Below are 25,752 nucleotides of genomic sequence, written 5' to 3'. Positions count from 1 at the left end.
TCTGCTCAATAGAGCAACTGGTGAGAAGGCTGCTTCAAAAGACTTGGTCCATGCTCAAGCTAAGGGCATGGAAGCCATTATGAAAGCAGAAGAGGTGGTCTCTATTAAGATTGAACCACTGAAGCTGGTAACTTTCTCCTCACAGAAGAAATCAAACCCATCAAGGAAACAGAGTTTAATCAGGATCTATCAAGATGAGACTGCAACTACACGTGTGCTGTGTTTCTATCGAGATGCCGACCCAGTCACAAGACAGATTGCATTTTCCCATGAGTGGACAGACTATCCATCATCCCTATTTGAGGTTGATCCACGCTTAGCATAGGGGTTTGTAATGCGCAAAGGCAACAAGTCTGATTTCGTGGCAGTGCTAATTGCTGAAGCTGAGCAGGATGTTGTTTTACAGCTGCCATCATTACCACAGAGTGACCTATACACAGTTTATCTGGTAGACACAATGGCATTTGTAAATAAATACCAAAAAATGGGTGCAAAAACATTTGGTGAACTTCCCCAGCTGTATCTTCGCAAGCTCCTGCAGTTGAAACCTGAAATGTGCAACTGTGTCAATATCATTGGTGATCAGTATGATTTTGATGATACCCATACTTTGAAGGGTGATGAGCAGCAGAGGAGAAACCAGACAGACCAGGCAAGACAATTCTCACCATCCAAGAGTCTAGAAATTCTGGACTGGAATTTACTCATGAAGAATCCAAGAAATAAAGGAAATCTTCAGAACTTCATTGGCACTTCCCTTTGTGAGAGTCCTGAAGCTATTCCGGATAGAGTGACCATCATTCTTGGTGGTATGATGGAAAACAAAGGTCACACTCTTTCCATCACATCAGCATCAAGTTCAGTTCTGGACTTACCTTGTGAAGAACATGAAGAGGCAGACACAAGGATTATTGCTCATCTTGCATATTGTGTGGAATATCTTGATCACCATCGAGCTGTTGTGCATGCAACAGATACAGACATAATTATGCTGTGTATATATCACTTCTGCTGCTTGAACACATTGCAAGAACTCTGGATACAACGGCAGAATCAATACCTACCTATTCATGAGCTGGTAGAAGTGTTGAGCAAGAAGTACCAGAAAATCCTCTTGATGTCACAGCTACACTTCTGTGCACATATGTGTTGTGTGGATGTGACACAGTGAGCTACCCATTCAGAAGGGGAAAAGAAGAGGTCAGGTCAGGTATGGGAGCATGTGCCAGAACAGCGCGTCGCTGCGTCCACTTTCCGCCGGTACTCCAGGGGCCTCCGTCTGGCCATCCCCCAGGCAGATGCCAGGCCCATCCCCATCTACTTGAGATGATGGTCAACCTGCTGCAACCATGAGGCACGTGGTCGGCCCACTGGCCTCCTCCACTCATGAGACTCCCTCGCTGAGAGAATCTGGTGAGCAGGATCAGCGTCAGGAAAACGAGCCACATGTCCATACAGCCGCAGCTGACGCTCATGGACTATGCAGGTAACAAATCTCATCCGAGTCTCTCTCAGCAACCGCTCGTTGGACACAAAATCCGACCAGCGATAGCCAAGGATTCTTCGAAGAGACCTGGTACAAAAGGAATTAAGTCTCCGTCTCAGATCCTTGGTCAAAGTCCAAGTCTCGCACCCATAGAGCAAGACTGGAAGTACCAAGGACCTGAAGACTCGGACTTTCATCCTCCCGCACAGGTACCGGCAGCGCCACACCCCATGATCCAGTGAATCCATGACTCCCCAGGCCCGACCCAGACGTCTATTGACCTCCGGCTCACAACCTGCGGAGACATGAATATCACTGCCAAGGTAAGTGAATCTATCCACGACCTCAACATCCTCACCACAAACAGACACAGACAGGACAGCAGCATCCAAGATGTCACCGAAAGCCTGGATCTTAGTTTTGACCCAAGAAATCCGTAATCCCAACGGCTCCGACTCCTCATTCAGCACCTCGAGGGCCCCCAAGAGGATGTCTAAAGTCTCCGCAAAGATGACTGCATCATCTGCAAAATCAAGGTCCGAGATCTTGACATTGCCAAACGATGCACCGCAACTTGATCTCTCCGACATCCTCCCTAAAATCCAGTCCATACAAGTGCTGGAAAGTGTGGGGCAAGTACACATCCCTGACGAACTCCAGTAACAACTGGAAATAAGTCAGAGATGGTACCACCACACTCCACAGCACTCTCAGTACCAAAGTAGAGTTCAGACATCAGATCGATCAGTTTAGGTGGCACCCCACGAAGACCAAGAATCCTCCAGAGGACATCCCGATTCACTGAATCGAACGCTTTACAGAGATCAACATAGGTTGCAAGCAGCCCCTGCCGAAACTCTCGTCTGCGTTCGGTGAGGACACGAAGTGCAAGGATACGGTCAATCGTTGACCTCTTTGGTGTAAAGCCTGACTGCTCTGGATGCTGGTGCTCAAGCAGATGGTGGCGAACCCTATCAAGAATTATCCGAGCAAAGACCTTGCCCGGCACTGAGAGCAGCGTCACCCCTCGGTAGTTGTTGCAGTCTTGGCGATCACCCTTCCCTTTCCAGAGAGGGACAACAAGGCCCCTCTTCCAGTCAGTTGGGATGATGCCTGTGTTCCTGTGAAAAGAAGAGCGGCACAGGTTTCTCTGGGACTGATAGGAAACCTTCCCCACCTTGTTGATTTTGGAAGAGATAGTGAAATGGCAGCAACAGAATGTGTCATTGATGAGGCCAGAGTATACTGGACTGCTCTGCATGGCCAAAAAGGGTTCAGCTGTTTGGATACCCTCAGGCAGCATATGTTTGTCTCTTCAAAATTAGACCTTAGGTCACTGCCAGCAACAGAAGATGCGTTTTACTTCCTTGTTTTAAGAGCATTGTATCAATTGCTTCTGTATAGACGTGCACATCTCAGTGACCGAGCACTTCCCCCAGCCACAACATTTGGCAGAACCCTTATCAATGGAAAACTGGTCCCAATTCTCATGTCTAAGCCAGCCAAGCCAAACATAGACAAAACGGTGTCTTGCATGTGCAAATTATCCAAATGTCTGAAACGATGTTTAAGCAAAAGGACTGCTGTGCCTTGCTGAGTGACATGCATATGCCTTGGTCAGAGAGGTTCATGTGGTGGAGTTGTTTCAGAGAGTGACTCTTCCTCTGAAGAGGATGTTTCATGTCACAATATTGTGTTAATCCATTTCTAATTTTATCTTCCTTAAAACCATGGCATGTAAAAGTATGTTCTTGTTCCTGACCCCATTGATAGCAGTCAAGCATTTCTGAGTTACATAAATCTTTTGTTGTTTGACATATAACCTTGTCAATTGTAGGTAGGTTAAATCTACACCAATTGTGATATAGGAAATGAACTCCTCTTTAATATGAGGGGTCATTTGTGTATATAGGTTTAGTGGTTATGATTTTAGGACAATATGAATTACCCCTACCCCTATCCTACATCTTCGCTTTTGCCAACATTTTGTTATCAGAGGGGGCTCGCAAAAGTGTTGACTGTGTTGTTGCGCAAGAGTTTCACCATTGCCAACATTGGTTTTCATATACTAAAAGGGTGTCTCTTTATGAAAATCAACACAAAAATTTTATAGCAGACCGGGCAATTTTTTTTTAATTTTGATCGGTTGGCTCCCGGACTACAGGACTGATCTCATGAGGCACTGAAGGATCTCCTTGTACACGTATTGATTCACTCTTTGACCCTGTGGTAGAAACTTGAAGTGGACGATGACCTTGATGTCAAAAAACGCAATGAGCATCACCTTGACCTTCGACTTCGACATCCTTGCTTTCTTTGGTCTTGGTGATGCCGGACTTTTCGCTGATGACTCAGCCATTTGTTCTCGGGATCGTATTCGAATATCCACGATTCATCGCCAGTAATGACCCTCCCAAGCAGGGCTGGATCGTCCTCGAGGTGCTCGATAATGTCTTGACAGACAGTGACTCTTTGCTGTTTCTGGTCCTCGGGCAACAGCTTGGGGACCATCTTTGCGCACACCTTTCGCATTTCGAGATTTTCAGTGATGATGCTCCAGACAGTGTCCTTGTTGATGGAAAGTTCCTCAGCAATCATCCGCACCGTGAGTCGACGATCTGCACACACCATCTGCTTCACACGCTCGATGTTGTCCGCCGTTCTGCTCGTTGAAAGTCTTCCAGACCGTGGATCGTCTTCAACCTCCTCCCGTCCCTCTTTGAACCAATTGTGCCATTCAAATGCGCGTGTACGTGACATCGTTTCTTCCCCGTAGATTTGCTGCAGCATTGCGAAGGATTCAGAAGGTGTTTTGCCAAGCTTGGCAAGAAACTTCAGATTGGCTCTCTGCTCATGACTCATAGCGCGATGACTCAGACGAGACAACGTGTAAAGAACGACCTGTAAAAAATTACACAATGAGCGCAGTCAACCATCACCAATCATTTATATTGTTGGAATGTTGCGAAAGACTGTGACGCAACCCGTTCATTCAAGTAGTGTAAGTGGAGTGTACTTCACAACATTCAAGTTGTGTAACCGTTACTTTTTAGACGGACCTCATATATCTACTGAGAGAAAGCTCATAACTACCTGATCAACAATTTCTTGTCCCTTGCTCACTTTTTCAGCTCGCAGCAATGTCTGTCGAGGTTCATTGTTTCAGCATCCTTCTCTCTTGTGTGTTTTGTACTGTCGCGATGTTTCAGAACACTGGACCGTCGTTCGTGGCACATGACTGTAGAACAAAGCTTGCAGAACAAACTGTTCCCAGAAGTTACTACGAACTCGGTTGGAAATTCTGCTGCGTAGGCTCATACTCTTGAAATAGAAGAGGCAGCTTCCTTGGGCATAATTGGCAAATAAAGCTGACATCATTGGCATAGAGATTAAGCTCGATGTTTTTAGGAAAAGGAGGTAAGATACAACAACTTGATAGCAAATAGGAACACCACAGCAACACATGACAGGAAGTCAGTTCATTCAATGCACAAGTGATACTCGATCAAAATGTTGTTTTTATCACCACTTCACACAGGCACGACACGACATGGCCGAGCATTTAGAAGATTTAGCCACTCAAATGTGATTAATGCCGGAAGTTGCGCTTATAATGGAAAAGTTGCAAAGCTGCACTAACGAGGAAAAGTTGCAAAAAATTTGCGCTTATAACCCCCTCCCACTGCATCCTCAGGAAAAAAGAAAACGATATCTTTGCGTTTCACGACATGGGAATGCCGTATAAAAAGTTGAAAAAAATTTCCCTATACATTAGGACACAATCCTGATGTTGAAATGCGGAGACCATGCTGATCACTTGACCGGAAGTGTGTCAAAATGGCGGTCACACAAATTCCTTCCAAGTTCTTCTCCTGATCCACCAGTCAGAACGCTACCAAATTTGGGTTGAAACATTAGGCCGGGGTAGAGATCTTAATTAAATTGTGAGTCATGCCAATCACCTGACCAGAAGTGTGTCAAAATGGCCGACTTAGTCAACTTTTGGTAAAATCGCATTAATTCCTTGAAAAAAAATCTTCTTCTCCAGATCCACCAGTCAGAATGCTATCAAATTTGGATTACAACATTAGGCCAAGGCCCAGATAAGCTACAGGTCCAGTGGTCCTATTTTTAACCTCCCATTCCCCTCCCCCTCATCCCATACACCCAACAGCTACACTATTTTCCTTGTAACTAATATGCCTTGATTCACCAATGCAGTTTCTTATGTGTTTTTTTTTGTTTCAACTACTCTGCATCCTCAAAAGAAATATCAGGCAAACGTTTTATTCTCACTGAAAGACATTAAAATGTGTGAATACTTGTATGTAGTATGTTTTTTTTTTCAGGCGGACATGTTTTGTGAACTGATTTAATGTTGTTCAGTAAACATCGCTTGAGATTTTTTTTTCTCTGGGGAGGAGGGGGTGGAGGAAGAGAGGAGGAGGAGGAGGAGGAGGAGGAGAAGGTGGTGAAGAAGGAGCAGGAGGAGGATTTCATAAAATTATTAGAAATTAATTAGACCTTCAGGCTTCAGTATAATCTAGGCTCTGGGGGGGGGGGGTGGGGGAGTTCGTATCCATTACTCTTCTACGGCGTTACCTTGGATTTTCTTGTTCTATATACTAAGACCTTCAAGAAAAGTCTGGGTAACACTTCGAGACCAAGTACGTTTTCTCTACAGCCCCGGCCAAACATTTACGGTTTCGCCCGTAGTTATCCAAATTGACGATATCGGAGTTCCTGAGAAAATATCATTATCCGGCACACACAAATGGTTTATTTTGCTCTGGTTTGATTTTTGGAGTGCAATGAACTGATTTCTATTGCGATTTGTTACCCTAAATGCATTACAATAACAAGAAATTGCTATATTTTAGCCAATTTTTTCGATGGAATCGCATTCGGGTTGAAACATACCTCAGTTTCCAGACATTGCTATTACCTAACTATCGTTTCAAATGGACCCAATGAGAATCAAAACGACCTTGCAAATGTTTTATACACAAACAATTTAAATGTAAACGGGAGGAATTTATCTACAACAGTTTATTTTCAGAGGAGTCGTAGTTTTGGTCCAATAAGCGATTTGACGATTTTGATATTTCCTTCACTGAATCACAATATTTACGAGCAATAGAATGATTTATCACTGTATATAACCTTTTCGCGTTTTGGCTAATGTTCGCAAAGTTCGATTAACCAGACTGGCAACTTTCCAAGAATTAATTACGGCCTTTTCAACATTTACAGATATATACCATGAGTTTGGGCGATGTGACTATGTTTTCGATATGTACTCTGAAGACGGCTCAGTTAAGGACAGTGAGAGAATTCGGCGTACTGACACTGCACCAATCGAGCTCAGCTGCGTCAAGCCAGGGACACCTCTGCCAAAAGAGATGGCAACCTTTTGGCCTTCAAATGGTAACAGGATTCAACTAGAAAAGCTGATCTATTCTAATCTTCGTGAAAATGCGTCTCGACTTGTTCGACGTTACCCCACTGTGGTTGGCCAAGTGATGAGAGAAGACGAGGACTGGCATTGCATCAAGGTTCATGAGGGCACAGAGACTTTTAGATCATCTCCAGTCAACATTTGAGGAAGCTGATCTTCGCATCCCTATCCATATTATTGATGCTCTGGACTCCGGATACAGCGTGTGTGTTGTGGTCTCCAATGACACCGATGTCGTTGTTGCTCTGTTGTATCACATGCAAGTGTTTCTGCAACACAACCTGGAGGAGTTATGGGTTCGAGCTGGTCTGGGGGATACAACTCGATATGTGCCACTTCATACACTTTTCCAGAACCTGAGTCAACAGTTATGTGCAGTCCTGCCAGCTCTTTACAGCCTTACAGGATGCGACATCACCAGCAAAGTTGGTACCAAGAAGGCTGTACTAAAGGCGGATCCTGAGAGATTCCTCAAGCATTTCGCCACATCCCCATTCCTATCGGCTGCCGTAGCTCGCAATGCTGAACGATATCTGGTGAAAGTGCTGAGAAGAGGAAGCGACGCTGACGATTTCATCACCCTCAGAGCAGAGATCTTTCACTACAGCAAAAACAGCTCTCTGTACAACCTACCACCGACTATCCAGGGCTTACAACCTCACATTCAGCGTGGGTTTTATGCCGCTTATACCATCATGCACGCCCTGGAGAACCATCTGGATCATGAAACAGAGTCTCTGAAGACTGAAGATTATGGATATGTGTATGATCAGGGTCATCTCATGCCTGCAAATTCTTGGAAAAATCTCGATTTCCGCTGGTCTGTCTCCTGTACTTGCCAAAGGTGCGCCAAATCAACATGTTCATGCCGGATGTCTGGGGTTAAGTGCGGGAAGTTCTGTCGCTGTAAGAAAACCTCACCCAATGCCTGCAAAAATCCCATTGTTTATTAAGATAGGCTAATTTGCAGCATAAAAGCACTGCTTGAGATTGTCGAGAATTATAATTCCCATTTATATGAATAAATTAGTCTACCATTTATGGCTATACAATTTTAGTAACTACCGGGTACTATTCGTTATCACTCAGTAAAATTCATTTGTTGAAATTGCTGAAAATTGAAATTCCCCATTTTGTTTGAAATGGAATTATTCGGTAAATTATGGTTATTACCTGTTTATCACTACTCCTTTTATCAAATTGTAATTTGTAGTACTGATTAGGTGATGATAGAAATGTCTTGCTTTCTTGCTCTCTTGTGAGAACTATGCTCGCATATGATACCAAGTTTTGTCATTACATTATCTTACATCTAATCATCAGAGTTCAATATATGTATATGTAGTACTTTGCTTGTCTTAAACAGTTTTTGTAGAATATTGTATGACTAACCGAAACCCCATCACAGACGGATTCCGTTCATTCAACCACCCTCACCAGCTCACCCACACTCGAGGGACATGGACTGGACAGGGCATACTTGCCCCTGCCTACTCATCCCCCGCCCCTGCCCCATTCCCACCGCCCCTGCCCCATTCCCCCCGCCTTCAATTTGCTTACCCCCGCCCAAAATTTGAATTACCCCTGCCCCGACCCCGCCCCCTCCTCTTCACTCACCGCCCCCCATCTCTTGATTCCCCGCCCCACTTGTCCCCGGGCCCCTGCCCCCTGTCCACCCCCTCACACTCAACCCTGCCTAATTCACCCCAGCCCCCGCCCACTCATCCCCCTCCCCATTTCCCCCGTCTCCCGCTTTCAATTTGCTTACCCCCGCACAAAAATTTGCTTACCTTGCCCCCGCCTCTTCACTCCCTGCCCCCGTCTCTTCATTCCCTGCCCCCGTCTCTTCATTCCCCGCCCCCGCCTCTTCATCCACCGCCCCCGTCTCTTCACTCCTCGCCCCCCGTCTCAACGAAAAGTGTTTATTCTGCTTCAGAAAGTTTGACTATTGCCACTATGTGCGATGCACACTTACAGGTCCGAAGTTTCTTTCAGTCGAGGTCACAGTACCGAAAAAAAATGTGACGCAACCGCTAGGAGGAGCACAAAATTGGTCCTTCAGTATTCATGTATAGATTGAAGATACAATGTTTCTTGTTCCATTTTTCGTGTCAAATTCACATTCTGAAGTAGTCAGCATGTGCAGAAGAGGGTTTTACATTGCAGACGCTATTTTCGAGGAGTGGAATTACACCTCTCAGCGGTGACGGTCTGTCGACGACAAACGTAATGACGTCAGCAAATGACCGATGATGTCATGACGTCCTGACGCCTCTCAGCGGTGACGTCACACGTCGCCATGTAAACGAATGTAAAATGAAAAGTGTTTCTTCTGCTTCAGAGTTGAAGGTTGACTATTGCCACGATGTGCGATGCACTCTTACAGGTACGAAGTTTCTTTCAGTCCAGGTCACAGTACCGAGAAAAACGTGACGCGACCGCTAGGAGGAGCACAAAATTGGTCCTTCAGTATTAATATATAGATTCTACAACTGCCCATTTCACAGGATATTTAAGTTTCGTCCTTTGTTGCTCTCTCGTGCGAACTATGCTCGCATATGATAACAATTCTTGTTATTACATTGTCTTAAGGCCCAGTCACACCTTGACGTTTTAGCCAGCTTATGCCGATTTTTGGAAAATTTGTCTAAAACGCTGGTACACGTCGAATACGTTATGGGTAAGTTTTGATAACATTTGAGAGCACGCTGAAAAACACTGCCATACGTCGTTGTACGCTGGCTTTAAACGTTGTACTTTTCGGTTGTCCTCAAATTTTCCATACTTGAAATTTTAAGACTTATGCCAGCGTATGACTCACACGTTCTGCATAACGCTGGCCATTAGTTGTAGGCACGTCACGCGATCGTTGACACACGTCGACACGCGTTACTTGTGAGTTACTCATAAGTCGAAACACATCGAGGTAATGTTTAGTGTACCCGAAACTTATTTCTAACCTATGAGTTAGGTGTTGTACTCACGTTACGCGATCGTTGACCCACGTTGACACACGTTACTTGTAAGTTACTCATAAGTCGAAACACGTCGAGGTAATGTTTAGCGTATCCGAAACTTATTTCTAACCTATGAGTAACGTGTTGTACTCACGTTACGCGATCGGTGACACACATCGACACACGTTACTTGTAAGGTGCTCATAAGTCGAAACACATCAAGGTAATGGTTAGCGTCAGTGTTCCAGACTCCCTGTTTTTTTTTTTTCTTCCTTCCTTCCTTCGGTATGATGATGATTTTGACACTTTGATTTCTAGTGCGGTTATAATATAATACAATATAATTAATAGGCTGCCGCTCAACGATTTAAATCATAACTGCACTGTCCACTGAACACCGTCACACTGAAGAAAAAAAAACCGGGAGTCTGGAACACTGACGCTAACCATTACCTTGACGTGTTTCGACTTATGAGTACCTTACAAGTAACGTGTGTCGATGTGTTTCAATGATCGCATATCGTGCGTACAACTTATTCCCATCGCATGCGGAGCGTGTGTCATACGGCAAGTACGTCGTAAAATTTTCAACATGTTTAAAATTACAAGACGTACTCCACTTAATACGACGTATGATAGCGTACTTTAGCATTCTATTCACGCATACCAAACTTACCCATACCGTATTCGACGTGCGCCAGTGTTTTAGACGCATTTTTCAGAGGTTGGCATACGCTGGCAAGATCGCCAAGGTGTGACTGCGATGTTGACACTTCCATTTCTGCGGCGGTTATGATTTGAATCGTTGTGCGGCAGCCTTTTCATAACCTACGCCATGTCATCGTCGGCGATGCGTGCAGCGCTATGCATAAGTTAGACTATCGTTGGGCATAGGTTGTGAAGGCCGACAACAGGTTCAGCATTCGTTGGTATAAGTTATCTATAACACAACGAAACGTTCTGTGTCCATTACTAATACGTTATGCATAAGACCAAGTCGTTATGAATACGTCCGAATCTTTAAAAAAATAAATCAAAAGTTCAACGTAAGCCAGCGTTTTACATACATTTTAATATGTTGCCATTGCTGGCGAAAACGTCAAGGTGTGACTGGGCCTTTACATTTAAGCATCAGTGTTCAATATATGATACATGTACTATATGTAGTACTTTGCTTGTTTTAAACAACTTTTTAGAATATTGTATGATTCTACAACGGCCCATTTCACGGGATATTTAAGTTTCATCCTTTGTTGCTCTCTCGTGAGAACTATTCTCGCATATGATAGCAATTCTTGTTATTACATTGTCTTACATTTAAGCATCAGTGTTCAATATATGATATATGTCGTACTTTGGTTGGTTTAAACAACTGTTTTAGAATATTGTATGATTCTACAACTGCGGATTTCTCGGTATATTTAAATAAAGATGGTAACTCCTGCAGTTTTGAGTATGTTTCATATTGGAAGTGACATTCATGAACGTTTTGAATAAATTGTGTCATTTATAAACATCTTAATTTTTTCCCAATGTATAATACCAGCAAGCTGTTGCATATACGCCTACAATCAGATCAGAGCTAAACCAGTCATTGTAATTTCTTGAAAGAGATGAATATCGTCAACCAGCTTAATCAACAAACATTAGGGGTAATGTAGCGTGTTTAAAGCTACTACTCATACAAAACTAACAGTTATAGATGAATTCCTCATGTTGTATTCCTAAATTCCTTTAGAAAGTGATTGCAAACAACCTTGCAAGGTTGTTATAATATTTATTGGTGGCATTTGAAGCTATATCTGGTAATAGTACCCCGATATAATATGGTATGGTTGTAACCGGAAGTGATGTCATAAACAATTATCTAAAATATGGCAATTTCTGGATATTTTATGCATTTAGTGTAACAAATCACAATAGAAATTAGTTAAATGCACTCCAAAAATCAAACCAGAGCAAAATAAACCATTTCCGTGTGCAGGATTATGACATTTTCCCAGGAACTCCGATATCGTCAATTTGGATAACTACGGGCGAAACCGTAAATGTTTGGCCGGGGCTGTAGAGAAAACGTACTTTGTCTGGAAGTGTTACCCAAACTTTTCTTGAAGGTCTTAGTATATAGAACAAGAAAATCCAAGGTAACGAAGTAGAAGAGTGATGGACACTAACTCCCCCCCCCCCCCCAGCGCCAGGACTAGTAAACATTAGGCTCTGTTGATTACTGGTAAAGACATGTTGTTTGATATTTAATGAGTAACACTGTCCCACTGGGGCTAAAATATGATGTCAATACCCCCTCTTTGCTTGAGGTCCTGCTTCTTCTTCACTTGATGGAAGGATACATCTCCTTTTGTAAAAGTAACACCCATACTCTCTGAGCGAAAAAAAAAAAAAAGGTGTCAGTTCCCACTCCCTCCAGCAGGGATCAGTGGTTAAAGTACTTAGAGTATTCTCCATGCACAGGTAAAAATCGCAAGTCATCTCCCCATTTTCGCCGGGGGGGGGGAGGGTAATAGTGGATTATTTTTTGCCCATGACCTGACCTTGGACATCCCAAACATGTGTGCAAATTTTGGTGAAGATTGGCCCAGCTGTTTTTGATTCTATAATGATCATACATACACATACATACTACGTACGTGCATAGTAGGAGACATACATACATACATACATACATACATACATACATAGCCTTGTATTATTGTAATGGTTCATCACAGCTGTTAATCTATGATGATTTCCTGTGGCCTATTTCAACCCTTGCAGGATTTCAAAATTAACATTTTTCTACGCCAGCGGTGGAATGATCCCCGCCTTGAATATCACGGTTTCGAAGACCCTCACTTGGCTGTGGATGCCGCTCTCCTGGAATCTTTCTGGCACCCAAGCTTGTTTTTCTCCAATGAGAAGGCAGCAAGTTTCCATAATGCCAACTTTAACAACCATATGCTTCGATTATTTCGTAATGGCGACATTCTCTACAGCACACGGTAAGTGATCATTGGCATATTGTGCAGGAAGTCGATATCTGTTGTTTCACACTTGTAGCTGAATTAGTATTTTGGCGGAAACTTATATTGTTGAGACTGAACCTTGCGAAGGTCATGTTTTTTTTTAATGACTGCAATGTTGCAGCAATGAAAACAATCTGCAACATGACACAAAGCAATATTTTTTCAAAGGATCAGGACACAAGCCACTTTTTTCAGGAAATCAGACTCCCAGAGCTCCTTACCTTCTGGGTGTACTGACGTTTGAGCATTGAACAAACCATTTGGGATGTGAATCAACACAGCCAGGTGATGCGCAGATTATTGGAGGATGCAAATAAGAATTTTACACTTCCATCATTAATCTTGACGAAAACATTAAACATTAGTTGTAATTGATGTGTTTCATGGCTTTCCAACTCACTGGATAGGCTGTATCACAAGTTAACAGGGACGATGATGCGGCATCAAAGAGGCCAAACATCTGAGCACCATTATTATTTGGTTTACGTGGTGATATTATGTAAATGTAATACAATGTAGGTAATATGCTTTCAAGTAATCTTCCTTTAACGTCTTTTTGGTGTCACAGTCAGATGTACTTCAGCCATTTTGTCAATTTCTGGGTTCCTTCTCATGACTCTAACGCAGTATTTTGTTCCCCCGTTTCCTTATGTTTGTACCATATCGTGATGCTGTTTGGACTGTGCTTTCCCGCTGATGGACCGCTGGTAGCTTCTACATGTTGCTAAGTTTGAGCTTGCGGAGTAACTGCTGAAATCTATCTGTCCAAGTTCCTTTCACACTTCTTTCAAATTTTTTCACAATTCTCTTTATTCATTCTAATTCTTGCTTTTTCTTCTCTTTCATCTCTTTTACTCACTTCCTCCATTTCGTTATCTATCTCTCACAGGAGAAGTGAATTCTTGCAAAAATTTTTCTGTAAGGTTCACTTGGCTACATCTGAATGGGTTTGAGGGTTGTGGAGTAGCAGCTGAAACCCGAATCCTCTCCAGGTTCCTCCTGATGACTCCATCTTTTCTCTTTACTTCTTCTGGTTCCTTCTGATGACTCCAATGCAGTATTTGGTGTTCTGTTTTGATCATGACCATATTTTTTCAATTTAAATCAAAAGCAAAGAAAAACCTGCATTTTAGTTGCCATGGCAATCTGAATATGCAAGTTCACTCTCCTTGGAGATTGGCATTCTCGGCATTAGAAGAGCACAGCTTTTTTGGATACAAAATCTAGACACATTGAAGAAGCAAGGTAACAAGTGTTACAGGTGCAACAGCCTGAAAGGGGCAGTGTAGCAAAAGGCCGACAAACAGGAAGGGATTGATAGAAGACGAAAAGAGGAAAGAGTGGGAAACAAACATAGTAACCAGCAAGTAAGAGAGGTGGTATAGGGGAGGGTAATTGGGGATAGGAAATTAGATGAGTCGGAATGGAGATTGGACTTGATGTGGTGGTGTGAATTTGAAGTTCTGTAAGGAAGAGTAGGATTCAACAAACTTGGAAAGGTGGTTATATAAGAGGGTGAAAGAGAAACAAAGGAATCGAAGTGGATAGTAAGCCTGGAATTTGGAAGGTGAGCAAGGGGTATCTTGGAAGAAGATGTGTGTTCTGGAGGGCTTAGGAGGAAAAGATATCTGAAAGAGGGAGCAAGACCGGAAGAGAGGATCTCAAAAACAAAGGCCACAAATATGTCTGCAATGAGAGAGCATCAGGCCTTGTGTTTCTGCTTCCTCTTGAGGGAGATTTCAATGATTTCAAGAGCTTTGAATTTGACAACATCCAACAGACAGGTTTGAAGCGAGGAACCTGCTGAAAAGATAGAGCAGTACTCCATTGAACTATGGACAAAAGCCTTGTTTGCAATGACAATTTCATTTTTACCAAGGAAGTACGTTGGACATGACAGGGGATACTCGGTCTCAAGCTGGCATTGGAAGCCGGAATTAAATAATTCACAGTGCTCTTCAGGCATTCTTCTCTTCACCATCAAGTTTAAAGCTATTTCTTAACATATTATTGTTTCTGCTTTCTGCCTGCTTATTACGACAGAGAAGGAAAAAGCTTTCCTTGCATTTTTATTGACTAGATAAATAATACACTTCTTTTTGCATCCTAATTCACACCATCCACATTCAGCTTGGGCACAACCTTATGTCTGCGTAGGACTAGGAGCATGTAATGACCACAACCCCACACATTGGTATCTTGTCGAATGCTGACACAACACTGCACAATGACGTGTTATGCCCCCAATAACGATTTCCAAGTTTTCCAAGTTAAAATGGAATTTTTTTCAATGCGGTCAGGTTAAAAAAAAATTATGCAGTAGTTAAAGCACTTACATGAAAATAATACTCAGTTACAGTCATACCTAAAATATAATAAAGTGAATGTAAGCCAGGTGTTGGCTTTATTGTTCGTGTGGCTGGCTTGGGATCTTAGGGTCCTGAGATTGAGCCCTGTTTACCACTGAATTAACACCAGATGGGGTTGACTCAGCCTGTCATCCTTCCAAGGTTGGTGAAATGAGTACCAGTGTTCTGGTATAGGGGTGCAGCATCAGTGCCATAGTCATGCCTCAACAAAATGGCAGCTAAGCTGGCATATGCAAGAAGCAGAAAAAGAAGTGAATGTGCAAATGTAAACAACATATGTGATCGAATTCTTCGTCTGATGAACGAGAAAGCCATTGTGTCACTTTATATAGATGACTGCTCTTTACCTTGGCATAAATTGACACTTAACTTTCTATTCAATAACAAATTGTGTTGTTTTTGCAGACTCACCCTCACCCTTGGGTGCAACATGGATCTTCGATACTTCCCTATGGACACTCAGGAGTGTCGAATTGTGATTGAGAGCTGTAAGCACCTTAATCGTGAATTTATGCTGCATTTGGAAAATAAACATTTTAATTCTGACATGATAATAAAATAATAATAATAATTCTCGTCAAAAAGCAACCTCTGGACAGTTTCCCAGCAATAATTTCCCAGCAGTTTCTCTTTGCAAAAGACACTGTGAGATATTTAACGTCTACCAACTAGTGAGTATCACCAGGGCATTGCATCACAAGGTGCCCTGCTCCTAGCAATGGACGTTAAACTTGGTGGCCCATCTGCCTGCGAAATCCCAATATAACATGTTATAATTCGGTTGGAAATTGAAGCCAAGGTGCACAGTTCAAAACTAAGCACACTACCTCTGCATACACCTGCGGGACATTTAAGTTGTGTATTATTAAGTTTAGGTCATGTTACGATGGTTCCAGAATAATGACTTCTGCATATGTTGTACACGTTGTAAGTATTGATCATCGTAAGAATGGAGTATAACATGGTATGATCTGCAGTAAAGGTCAGTATTTTATGATGTGCTCAGATGGATACTCCATAGAAGATCTTCAGTTCCATTGGGAGAAGCACAACCCTGTACAAGTGGATAAGCAACTTGAACTGCCTCAATTCATGCTTCATCGTTTGAAAACAGGCACTTGCACATCAGGTTATAGTACAGGTAAAGGTAACACATTATAATGCTGATAAACTTGACAGGCAAAAATGTCTTTTCGTCTAAAAGCCAGATGGGCTGTTGGTACCATTTGGGTGGGCAAGTTATACCTACCATACAATTTCTGAAATTCCATTAAATATGTGATGGACATGTCATGGAAGTAGCTTGGTGGTTGAAATTGCATTGCTGTGGTAACAGACTGGTATATTTCAGAGATGTATCAAATCCTCTTGAAGAAGTTCAGTCACTCATACTTTTGGGTCTCACGATCAGCCATGATCTTTCTTGGGCAGAACACATTTCTTAGTACCCCTGCCTCACACCTTGCTCAGCTTGACACCATGGAAACCAAGGCTTTCAATATCATACAAATCTCCCACGATAAAGATGACTGAGTCTCTGGGCCTATCACTTTCCCATGACAGACAGGTCGGTGGTCTCTCTGTCTTCTACTGCCTCCTTTCTGGTCTTGCACCCTCTGCCCTCTCCATGCTTTGTCCCCCTCCCCCAGGTTTCTGCAGGGAGTACGCGGTCCACCAGTGACCCCCTTCCAGTGAAAATCCCAAAATCCAGGATCACTGCTCACCTCCACTCATTTGTTCCTCTTTTTTCCTGCCTGTGGAAGCAACTTCCACATTCCCTTCAATCTAATTCCTCCCTCCAAGTCTTCAAGACAGTTATTCACCACCATCTCAGATCATCCCCCATCCAAAACCATGATTCGTTGTACCCTTGATAAACCACTCTCCCCCTCCACCACTCCCCCAATTTTTTTTCTCCCAGTTTTCCTTCATGAGAGTTTGCTTCTGTTTCCATCTCATCTCCTCCCTGCATTCTCCCTTACCCATCATCCCTGCCCACATCCCGTGTTATCCTTCCCTGTCTATTTTGTCCCTCTGCCCTGCTGTTGATATTTTCCCCTTCTTTATTTGCTGTTCCTTTTGTTCAACTTCACATGGTCACAAATAAACGCCTTGGTTATGTGTCATCCTGACGATTCCAGAATAAGGGCGAAATCTTGATCAGCGGCTTTGCTTTCATTTATTTGTGACAATAAATCTGTCTTCAAAGACCTGAATGGCAAAAGGACACCTTCCTAGTTTGGAGCTGATGTGTTGACATAATTTATGTCATGTCGCATTTATGACGTCATGTCATGCCGTCAGCGTCATGTCTCATTTTGGGTGAGTGTTTCTTCTTTTGTTTAATGTATACTCGTATATGTATATCTATACTATAAAAGTGAATTTGTATGTTTACATACGCTTCAAAAACTAAAAAAAACTACTTCACCAAATCCAACAAAATTTTGCATGTTGCCTAAGGTGAATATAAACCAAGTATGGTTTCTGTCAGGGAAGCATATCTTTCATTCACATGCAAAGGTGTACTCTATAGCGCCACCCGGTGGTATCTGGTATTATAAATCATCATGTTATGTAAACAAGTTCGAATTGCGAACATACCCCATGGGAGTTCATTCGTACAACTCTCAGGTGAGCGATAGCACGGACGACAGATAGTTCTGAAATTTGGTAAGATTTTCATCGCATGAGAAAAATAAACCAGAACACCTCCCAAGAGTGAGGATAGTTTCATATCATCATTTGCGACTTAATTTTGCCCAGCGCATTTCATTTTTTTTTTTATTTTAAATAACAATTTTAAGAAAATGGGCCGATAGATCCGTTTGTCAGCCGAAAGGGCTGCAATCTCACTTTGGGTTCGGTTAATGCCTGCAGAGTGACCTCAAGAATATACCTGTCAAGCTTGGTCCGGTTTCTTTCACGAATAACCGAGAAATAGCAATTTTTTAAAAATGGGCCGAGAGGCTCGTTTCTTGGCCCAAAGGGCCATAATCTCACCTTGGGCTCAGTTAGTGCCTGCAGAGTGACATCTAGAATATACCTGTCAAGCTTGGTTCCGTTCCATTCACCAATAACCGAGAAATAACAATTTAAAGAAAATGGGCCAAAATGGGCTATTCCTCGGCCCGAAGGGCCGCAATCGCACTTTGGGATCAGATAATGCCTGCGCATATGTGTCTAGTATATGCCTGTCAATTTTCATCGAATTCTGTTCACGAATAATGGCGAAATAGACGTTCGAACGAACTGTACACAAGAAAAAGAGAGAACGCGAGCGTCGCTTAGACCCCGTGGGGTGGAAGACCCCACGGGGTAAATAAATGTTTAAGCAATTTAACAGGTACATTCAAAGTACACCGTAGCAATGCCAAATAAATAACAAATCCTCCAGCACGCAACATTGTCAGGGCGCCTTCAGCACCTGGCGATGCTGCCGTGCAGCACGTGGAGACGGAATTGGGAGGGAGCGGTGCACAAGAATTGATTGATTAATTAGCCAATTAAAATAAATAATAATCGTAAAGTAATTTTTTTAATGAATTGGCTAAGGTCAGGTCAGGTATGGGAGCATGTGCCAGAACAGCGCATCACTGCGTCCATTTTCCGCCGGTACTCCAGGGGCCTCCGTCTGGCCATCTCCCAGGTAGATGCCAGGCCCATCCCCATCTCCTTGAGATGATGGTCAACCTGCTGCAACCACGAGGCACGTGGTCGGCCCATTGGCCTCCTCCACTCATGAGACTCCCTCGCTGAGAGAATCTGGTGAGCAGGATCAGCATCAGGAAAATGAGCCACATGTCCATACAGCCGTAACTGACGCTCACGGACTATGCAGGTAACAAATCTCATCCGAGTCTCTCTCAGCAACCGCTCGTTGGACACAAAATCCGACCAGCGATAGCCAGGGATTCTCCGAAGAGACCTGGTACCAAAGGAATTAAGTCTCCGTCTCAGATCCTTGGTCAGAGTCCAAGTCTCGCAACCATAGAGCAAGACTGGAAGTACCAAGGACCTGAAGACTCGGACTTTCGTCCTCCCGCACCGGTACCGGCAGCGCCACATCCCATGATCCAGTGAATCCATGACTCCCCAGGCCCGACCCAGATGTCTATTGACCTCTGACTCACAGCCAGCAGAGACATGAATGTCACTGCCAAGGTAAGTGAATCTCTCCACGACCTCAACATCCTCACCACAATCAAGCACAGACAGGACAGCAGCATCCAAGATGTCACTGAAAGCCTGGATCTTAGTTTTGACCCAAGAAACCCGTAATCCCAGCGGCTCCAACTCCTCATTCAGCACCTCGAAGGCCCCCAAAAGGATATCTAAAGTCTCCGCAAAGATGACTACATAATCTGCAAAATCAAGGTCCGAGATCTTGACATTTCCAAACGATGCACCGCAACTTGATCTCTCTGACATCTTCCCTAAAATCCAGTCCATACAAGTGCTGAAAAGTGTGGGGGCCAGTACACACCCCTGACGAACTCCAGTAACAACTGGAAATAAGTCAGAGATGGTACGACCACACTTCACAGCACTCTCAGTACCAGAGTATAGTTCAGACATCAGATCGATCAGTGTTGGTGGCACCCCACGAAGACCAAGAATCCTCCAGAGGACATCCCGATTCACTGAATCGAACGCTTTACAGAGATCAACATAGGCTGCAAGCAGCCCCTGCCGAAACTCTCGTCTGCGTTCGGTGAGGACACGAAGAGCAAGGATACGGTCAATAGTTGACCTCTTTGGTGTAAAGCCTGACTGCTCTGGACACTGGTGCTCAAGCAGATGGTGGCGAGCCCTCTCAAGAATTATCCGAGCAAAGACCTTGCCCGGCACTGAGAGCAGTGTCACCCCTCGGTAGTTGTTGCAGTCTTGGCGATCACCCTTCCCTTTCCAGAGAGGGACAACAAGGCCCCTCTTCCAGTCAGTTGGGATGATGCCTGTGTTCCAGGCAGAGCACAAAACTGCATGCAACGACACGAGTGCAGCATTTCCACCAGCCTTGAGAAGTTCAGCATAGATGCCACAGATCCCTGGAGCTTTGCCCCATTTTCAACTGGTTCACCGCAGCCCGTGTTTCCACAAGCGATGGTGGACCACAGTTGATTCGAGGGTCAGCAACAGGGATTGTAACACCCTTGACGTCCAACTCGACAGCTGCGGGATCAGCCTGGTACAACAGCTCAAAGTAACCGGCCCAGCGGGCCTTCACTTCAGACTCCTCTCTCAAGAGCCTACCACTCTCTGCTCGAACTGTAGTGCTCCGAGGGATGGGCTTGGATGAACGCAATGCGCGAATTCCCCTCTAAGCGTAACGAGAATCACCTGTCCAGAGGTGATGCTCTACCCCCTCACAGATTCCTCGCACATAGGCCTCCTTGTTCACCCTCAGTGCACGTACAGTTTTACGCCTCAGCTCCCTGAACAGCTCAGCTCTGCCATTCAGCCTGGCCCTGCGACTCTGGTCAATGGTATCCAGTGTCCCTTGAGAGACAAAATTCTTCTTTGCCCTGCGGTGAGTTCCAAGACATCCACCGGCAACATCAAGGATGGTGGTCTTGAAGGCACTCCACAACTCTTCAGGACCCCCCAAAGCACCCAGAACCCCCAAGTGTCCACTCAGCCTGTTCGCAAACTCCTCAGCTACTCTCTCATCCCTGAGCTTGGCAACATCCAGCCTCGGCTGGGATGGTACCATTCTCCAGGATTTAAGGTGCAGCTTTAGAGTTGCTACAACAAGCCTGTGGTCAGTATTGAGGAACTGAGCACTCCGGTAGACCCTGCAGTTCTGGATCATCCTCCAACGACCGTCAATGAGGACATGGTCAATCTCCTTTGCTGCACCGCCAGCGTTGGAATACCAAGTCCAGCGATGAGCTTGTGGGCGCTGAAACCATGAACCAGCCACCCAAAGTCCATGACTTCTTGCAAAGTCAAGGAACTCAGTGCTATTCAGGTTCATAGTTCCTGACCCATGGGGACCAACACACACCTCATAACCATCCCTATCAGTTCCAGTCAATGCATTGAAATCCCCCAAGACTAGAAGTGTATCTCGTCTGGGGCACTGATCAACCACAGACTCGAGCGTGGCGTAGAATGCATCTTTCACAGTGAGATCACTCGCTTCAGTCGGAGCATAAACAGAGATCAGGGAAATGGCACCTAAGGAGTGACGAATCCTTAATCTCATAATACGCTCGTTGACCGGTGTTACCTCAATTATTATTGGGGTCAGATGATTGGACACAGCTACAGCAACTCCTTGGGTATGGTAACCATCAGAGCGACCAGACCAATAGTAGGTGTAACCACCCACCATTATCTCACCGCAATCCGGTCTCCGAACCTCAGAGAGAGCTGCCATCCCGATGTCCAAACGCTTGAGCTCAGATGATAACAGAGACAGGTGATCATCCTCTCTTCGGGATAGGACATTCCAGGCACCCACCCAAAGGGACCGCCTCAGGTTAACCCAAGGAGACCGCTGTCTGGTGGACGACACCTCAGCACCACTCCGACACACTCTCCCGCAATGTGACCCAGGGATGTTACCCCGTGGTTTCCCTCCTATCATCAAAGATTGGGGGTCCCGAAGGCTTTGCCCAAATCCCGTCATCCGGTGACCTAAGGTGAGCATTGGCTAAGAGCACACCTAAACCACCACTGTTCCATCGGAATCTGTAACTTTTTGAAAATTAATGAAATAATTAATCGAAAAAAATAAATAATTCATATATTCATTGATTAATCAGTAACTCAAAAATACCCTTTTATAGCCAAGTCACCTGTTCACCGTCGCGTCCAAATATCAGTTTCCAAGCTCAAAAGGTGCTGAGATATTGCCCAGATGAGAAAGAAAATAAATACGTCATTAATACATCGATAATAATTAGGAATTAATCAATTAGTTGATCCATCAAAAAATGAAATAACATTTTTGCCAAAGCACTTGTTCACTATTGTGCCCAAATTTCAGCTTCCAAGCTCAAAGGATGGCTGAGATATCGCTCGGACAAACCAAACAAAGAAACGAAGTGAGAACTGAGTACACCCTTTCGGTGCATATCATTGCTGGACACCGAAGGCCTTCCTCGTCTGGTGATGATGTCGTGTAGCTTCTGGAGATGGGATAGGGAGGGTGATCTACAATATGCGTGACGGTGATTTTCACTCATTTTAAACGGAGGTTCAAACCAAATCGACCAACACTTCACAATGAAGTGAGAGTGATTCATGCTCATGATGTATTTATAAGCAGCAAGGATGGTCAATGAAGGTGATGTTGGCTGACTTGCAAGCAGATGGAAGATGACCTTGGGCAAATGAGAGGGTGAATCGAGTAGAATAGAATGCTTGTGAAGTACAACATGCCGTCTTTTGATTAAATTGATCAGCAAAAGTGACGGGAAAAATGCCGGCAATCTTAACATTCTGGAGTTCATGCGTGTATATATATATATATATATATATATATATATATATATATATATATATATATATATATATATATATATATATATATATATATATATGTATATATATGTATATATATGTCTGACACGAGCACAGTATCAGTTCCCTATTGGGCCTTGGCAGTCATAGGCTAAGGTGGTTGGTGAGGAGGAAACACACCCCATTCCCCCCCCCCCCGGGCCGAGGGGCCTTGCCACATAGCCTATAACCTTCCCAGGGCCCATCCCGACATTTTTTGTTTCAGTGGTTAGCTCCTATCTTTCACCTTTCAGGAGATTAGCGCATGCAGACAAACAAATAAACAGACAAACAAAAACTTAAAATCATATGTTAGATATATTGTATATGGCATTTTCCCCATGTCAATTGGCTGAACTTGAAAAATTAACGTTACGAAATCAAGTGATGACGTCATAATTCGGAAACCGGAAGTCGGAAGTACAATTATTTTACATCAGGACACGCCTGGGTCCATGTTCTGTCAGCATGTGAAGTTTGGTGAGGATCAGTCCAGAACTTTTCGCGTGCATAGGTCACAGACAAACACACACACAGACACACTTTCAACTTTATATACATCGATATATTGTTACGAATTTGGGAATTCGATTGCACACAACATTCAGGTTCCTTAACTGAATTCTGTTGATAAGTGCTTGTTCCCTAGATAGTTCACCTTCCATTGTTTAATGGGAAGAAATCGATTGTGCGCTGCGTGATTCAATTAAATACTTAGGGAGCGATCATAAACAATGGAGATGCCCCTCCCCCTCTTCTGCGAAGAGGAAGAAGAGCCCTCCCATCCTGTGATTCATGACGTCAACAACTCCCTCCCACCCGTGATTGAGCGGGGGATGGATCATGAGGGTCACGCCGGGAGCGGGGGAGGGGGCGGATAGAAATAAAAAAGGGATAGTCTGCTTTGTTGAGGCGGGGCTTTCAGTAGAGGTGTGTGTGTGTGTGTGTGTGTGTGTGTGTGTGTGTGTGTGTGTGTGTGTGTGTGTGTGTGTGTGTGTGTGTGTGTGTGTGTGTGTGTGTGTCCTGGCGCCTGTCTGCTTAAGTAAGACTGCAGAAGATCGTTATTGTTACCATTACTATTGTTATTATTTTCGCGTTAAGTCTGTTCTGTGTCCGCTTTTGTAAGTTGCTTGTTTATTTGCTGCACCACACCCGCCACCCCCTCCCCCCCCCCCATCTCTGCACAACACACCCCAATAAATCTTGATCGTCGCACATACCTTTCCTTGCCCATTGTAATAAATTATTATGAGAAATGTTCCCAGCTCATTTTTGTGGGTTCTTTCATTGACCCAGCATACACATACAGTGGGGAGAACAAGTATTTGATACACTGCCGATTTTGCAGGTTTTCCCACTTACAAAGCACGTAGAGGTCTGTAATTTTTATCATAGGTACACTTCAACTGTGAAAGATGGAATCTAAAACAAAAATCCTGAAAATCACATTGTATGATTTTTAAATAATTAATTTGCATTTTATTGCATGAAATAAGTATTTGATCACCGACCAACCAGTAAGAATTCCGGCTCTCACAGACCTGTTAGTTTTGTCTTTAAGAAGCCCTCCCATTCTCCACTCATTACCTGTATTAACTGCACCTGTTTGAACTCGTTATCTGCATAAAAGACAGCTGTCCACACTCAATCAATCAGACTCCAACCTCTCCACAATGGGCAAGACCAGAGAGCTGTCAAAGGACATCAGTGACAAAATTGTAGACTTGCACAAGGCTGGGATGGGCTACAGGACAATAGGCAAGCAGCTTGGTGAGAAGGCAACAACTGTTGGCGCAATTATTAGAAAATGGAAGAAGTTCAAGATAACAGTCAATCTCCCTCGGTCTGGGGCTGCATGCAAGATCTCACCTCGTGGAGCCTCAATAATCATGAGAAAGGTGAGGGATCAGCCCAGAACTACACGGCAGGACCTGGTCAGTGACCTGAAGAGAGCTGGGACCACAGTATCAAAGAAAACCATAAGTAACACACTACGCCGTCCTGGATTAAAATCCTGCAGTGCATGCAAGGTCCCTCTGCTCAAGCCAGCGCATGTCCAGGCCCGTCTGAAGTTTGCCAATGACCATCTGGATGATCCAGAGGAGGAATGGGAGAAGGTCATGTGGTCTGATGAGACCAAAATAGAGCCTTTTGGTTTAAACTCTGCTCGCCGTGTTTGGAGGAAGAAGAAGGATGAGCACAACCCCAAGAACACCATCCCAACCATGAAGCATGGAGGTGGAAACATCATTCTTTGGGGATGCTTTTCTGCAAAGGGGACAGGACGACTGCGCCGTATTGAGGGGAGGATGGATGGGGCCATGTATCGCGAGATCTTGGCCAACAACCTCCTTCCCTCAACAAGAGCATTGAAGATGGGGCATGGCTGGGTCTTCCAGCATGACAATGACCAGAAACACACAGCCAGGGCAACTAAGGAGTGGTTCCATAAGAAGCATCTCAAGGTCCTGGAGTGGCCAAGCCAGTCTCCAGACCTGAACCCAAGAGAAAATCTTTGGAGGGAGCTGAAAGTCTGTGTTGCCTAGCGACAGCCCCGAAACCTGAAGGATCTGGAGAAGATCTGTATGGAGGAGTGGGCCAAAATCCCTGCTGCAGTCTGTGCAAACCTGGTTAAGAACTACAGGAAACGTCTGATCTCTGTAATTGCAAACAAAGGTTTCTGTACCAAATATTAAGTTCTATTTTTCTGATGTATCAAATACTTATTTCATGCAATAAAATGCAAATTAATTATTTAAAAATCATACAATGTGATTTTCAGGATTTTTGTTTTAGGTTCCGTCTTTCACAGTTGAAGTGTACCTATGATAAAAATTACAGACCTCTACGTGCTTTGTAAGTGGGAAAACCTGCAAAATCGGCAGTGTATCAAATACTTGTTCTCCCCACTGTATATACATATATACGTATATATGTGTATATCTATGTATGT

General features: G+C 43.9%; 1 protein-coding gene across 3 annotated transcripts in view; it reads left to right on the top strand.

Annotated features, from left to right (window-relative positions):
- The window catches only part of LOC147024736 (glycine receptor subunit alpha-2-like), a 112,523-nt gene that overhangs the window by 47,447 nt on the left and 39,324 nt on the right, over positions 1 to 25,752 (top strand). For all 3 annotated transcript variants that reach the window (XM_085884946.1, XM_085884944.1, XM_085884945.1), the window contains 3 exons: positions 12,674 to 12,897; positions 15,696 to 15,778; positions 16,297 to 16,431. In XM_085884946.1, coding sequence (XP_085741072.1) covers positions 12,674 to 12,897; positions 15,696 to 15,778; positions 16,297 to 16,431 — 442 coding nt within the window. The remainder of the gene's footprint in view (positions 1 to 12,673; positions 12,898 to 15,695; positions 15,779 to 16,296; positions 16,432 to 25,752) is intronic.

The sequence above is a fragment of the Eptatretus burgeri genome, chromosome 6, assembly GCF_056783735.1.
Source record: "Eptatretus burgeri isolate ZD-2024b chromosome 6, Ebu_testis_v1, whole genome shotgun sequence".
In the NCBI taxonomy this organism is placed as follows: domain Eukaryota; kingdom Metazoa; phylum Chordata; class Myxini; order Myxiniformes; family Myxinidae; genus Eptatretus; species Eptatretus burgeri.
Note: the sequence above shows the minus strand (reverse complement) of the source record. Positions and strands in the feature narration are given on the sequence as shown.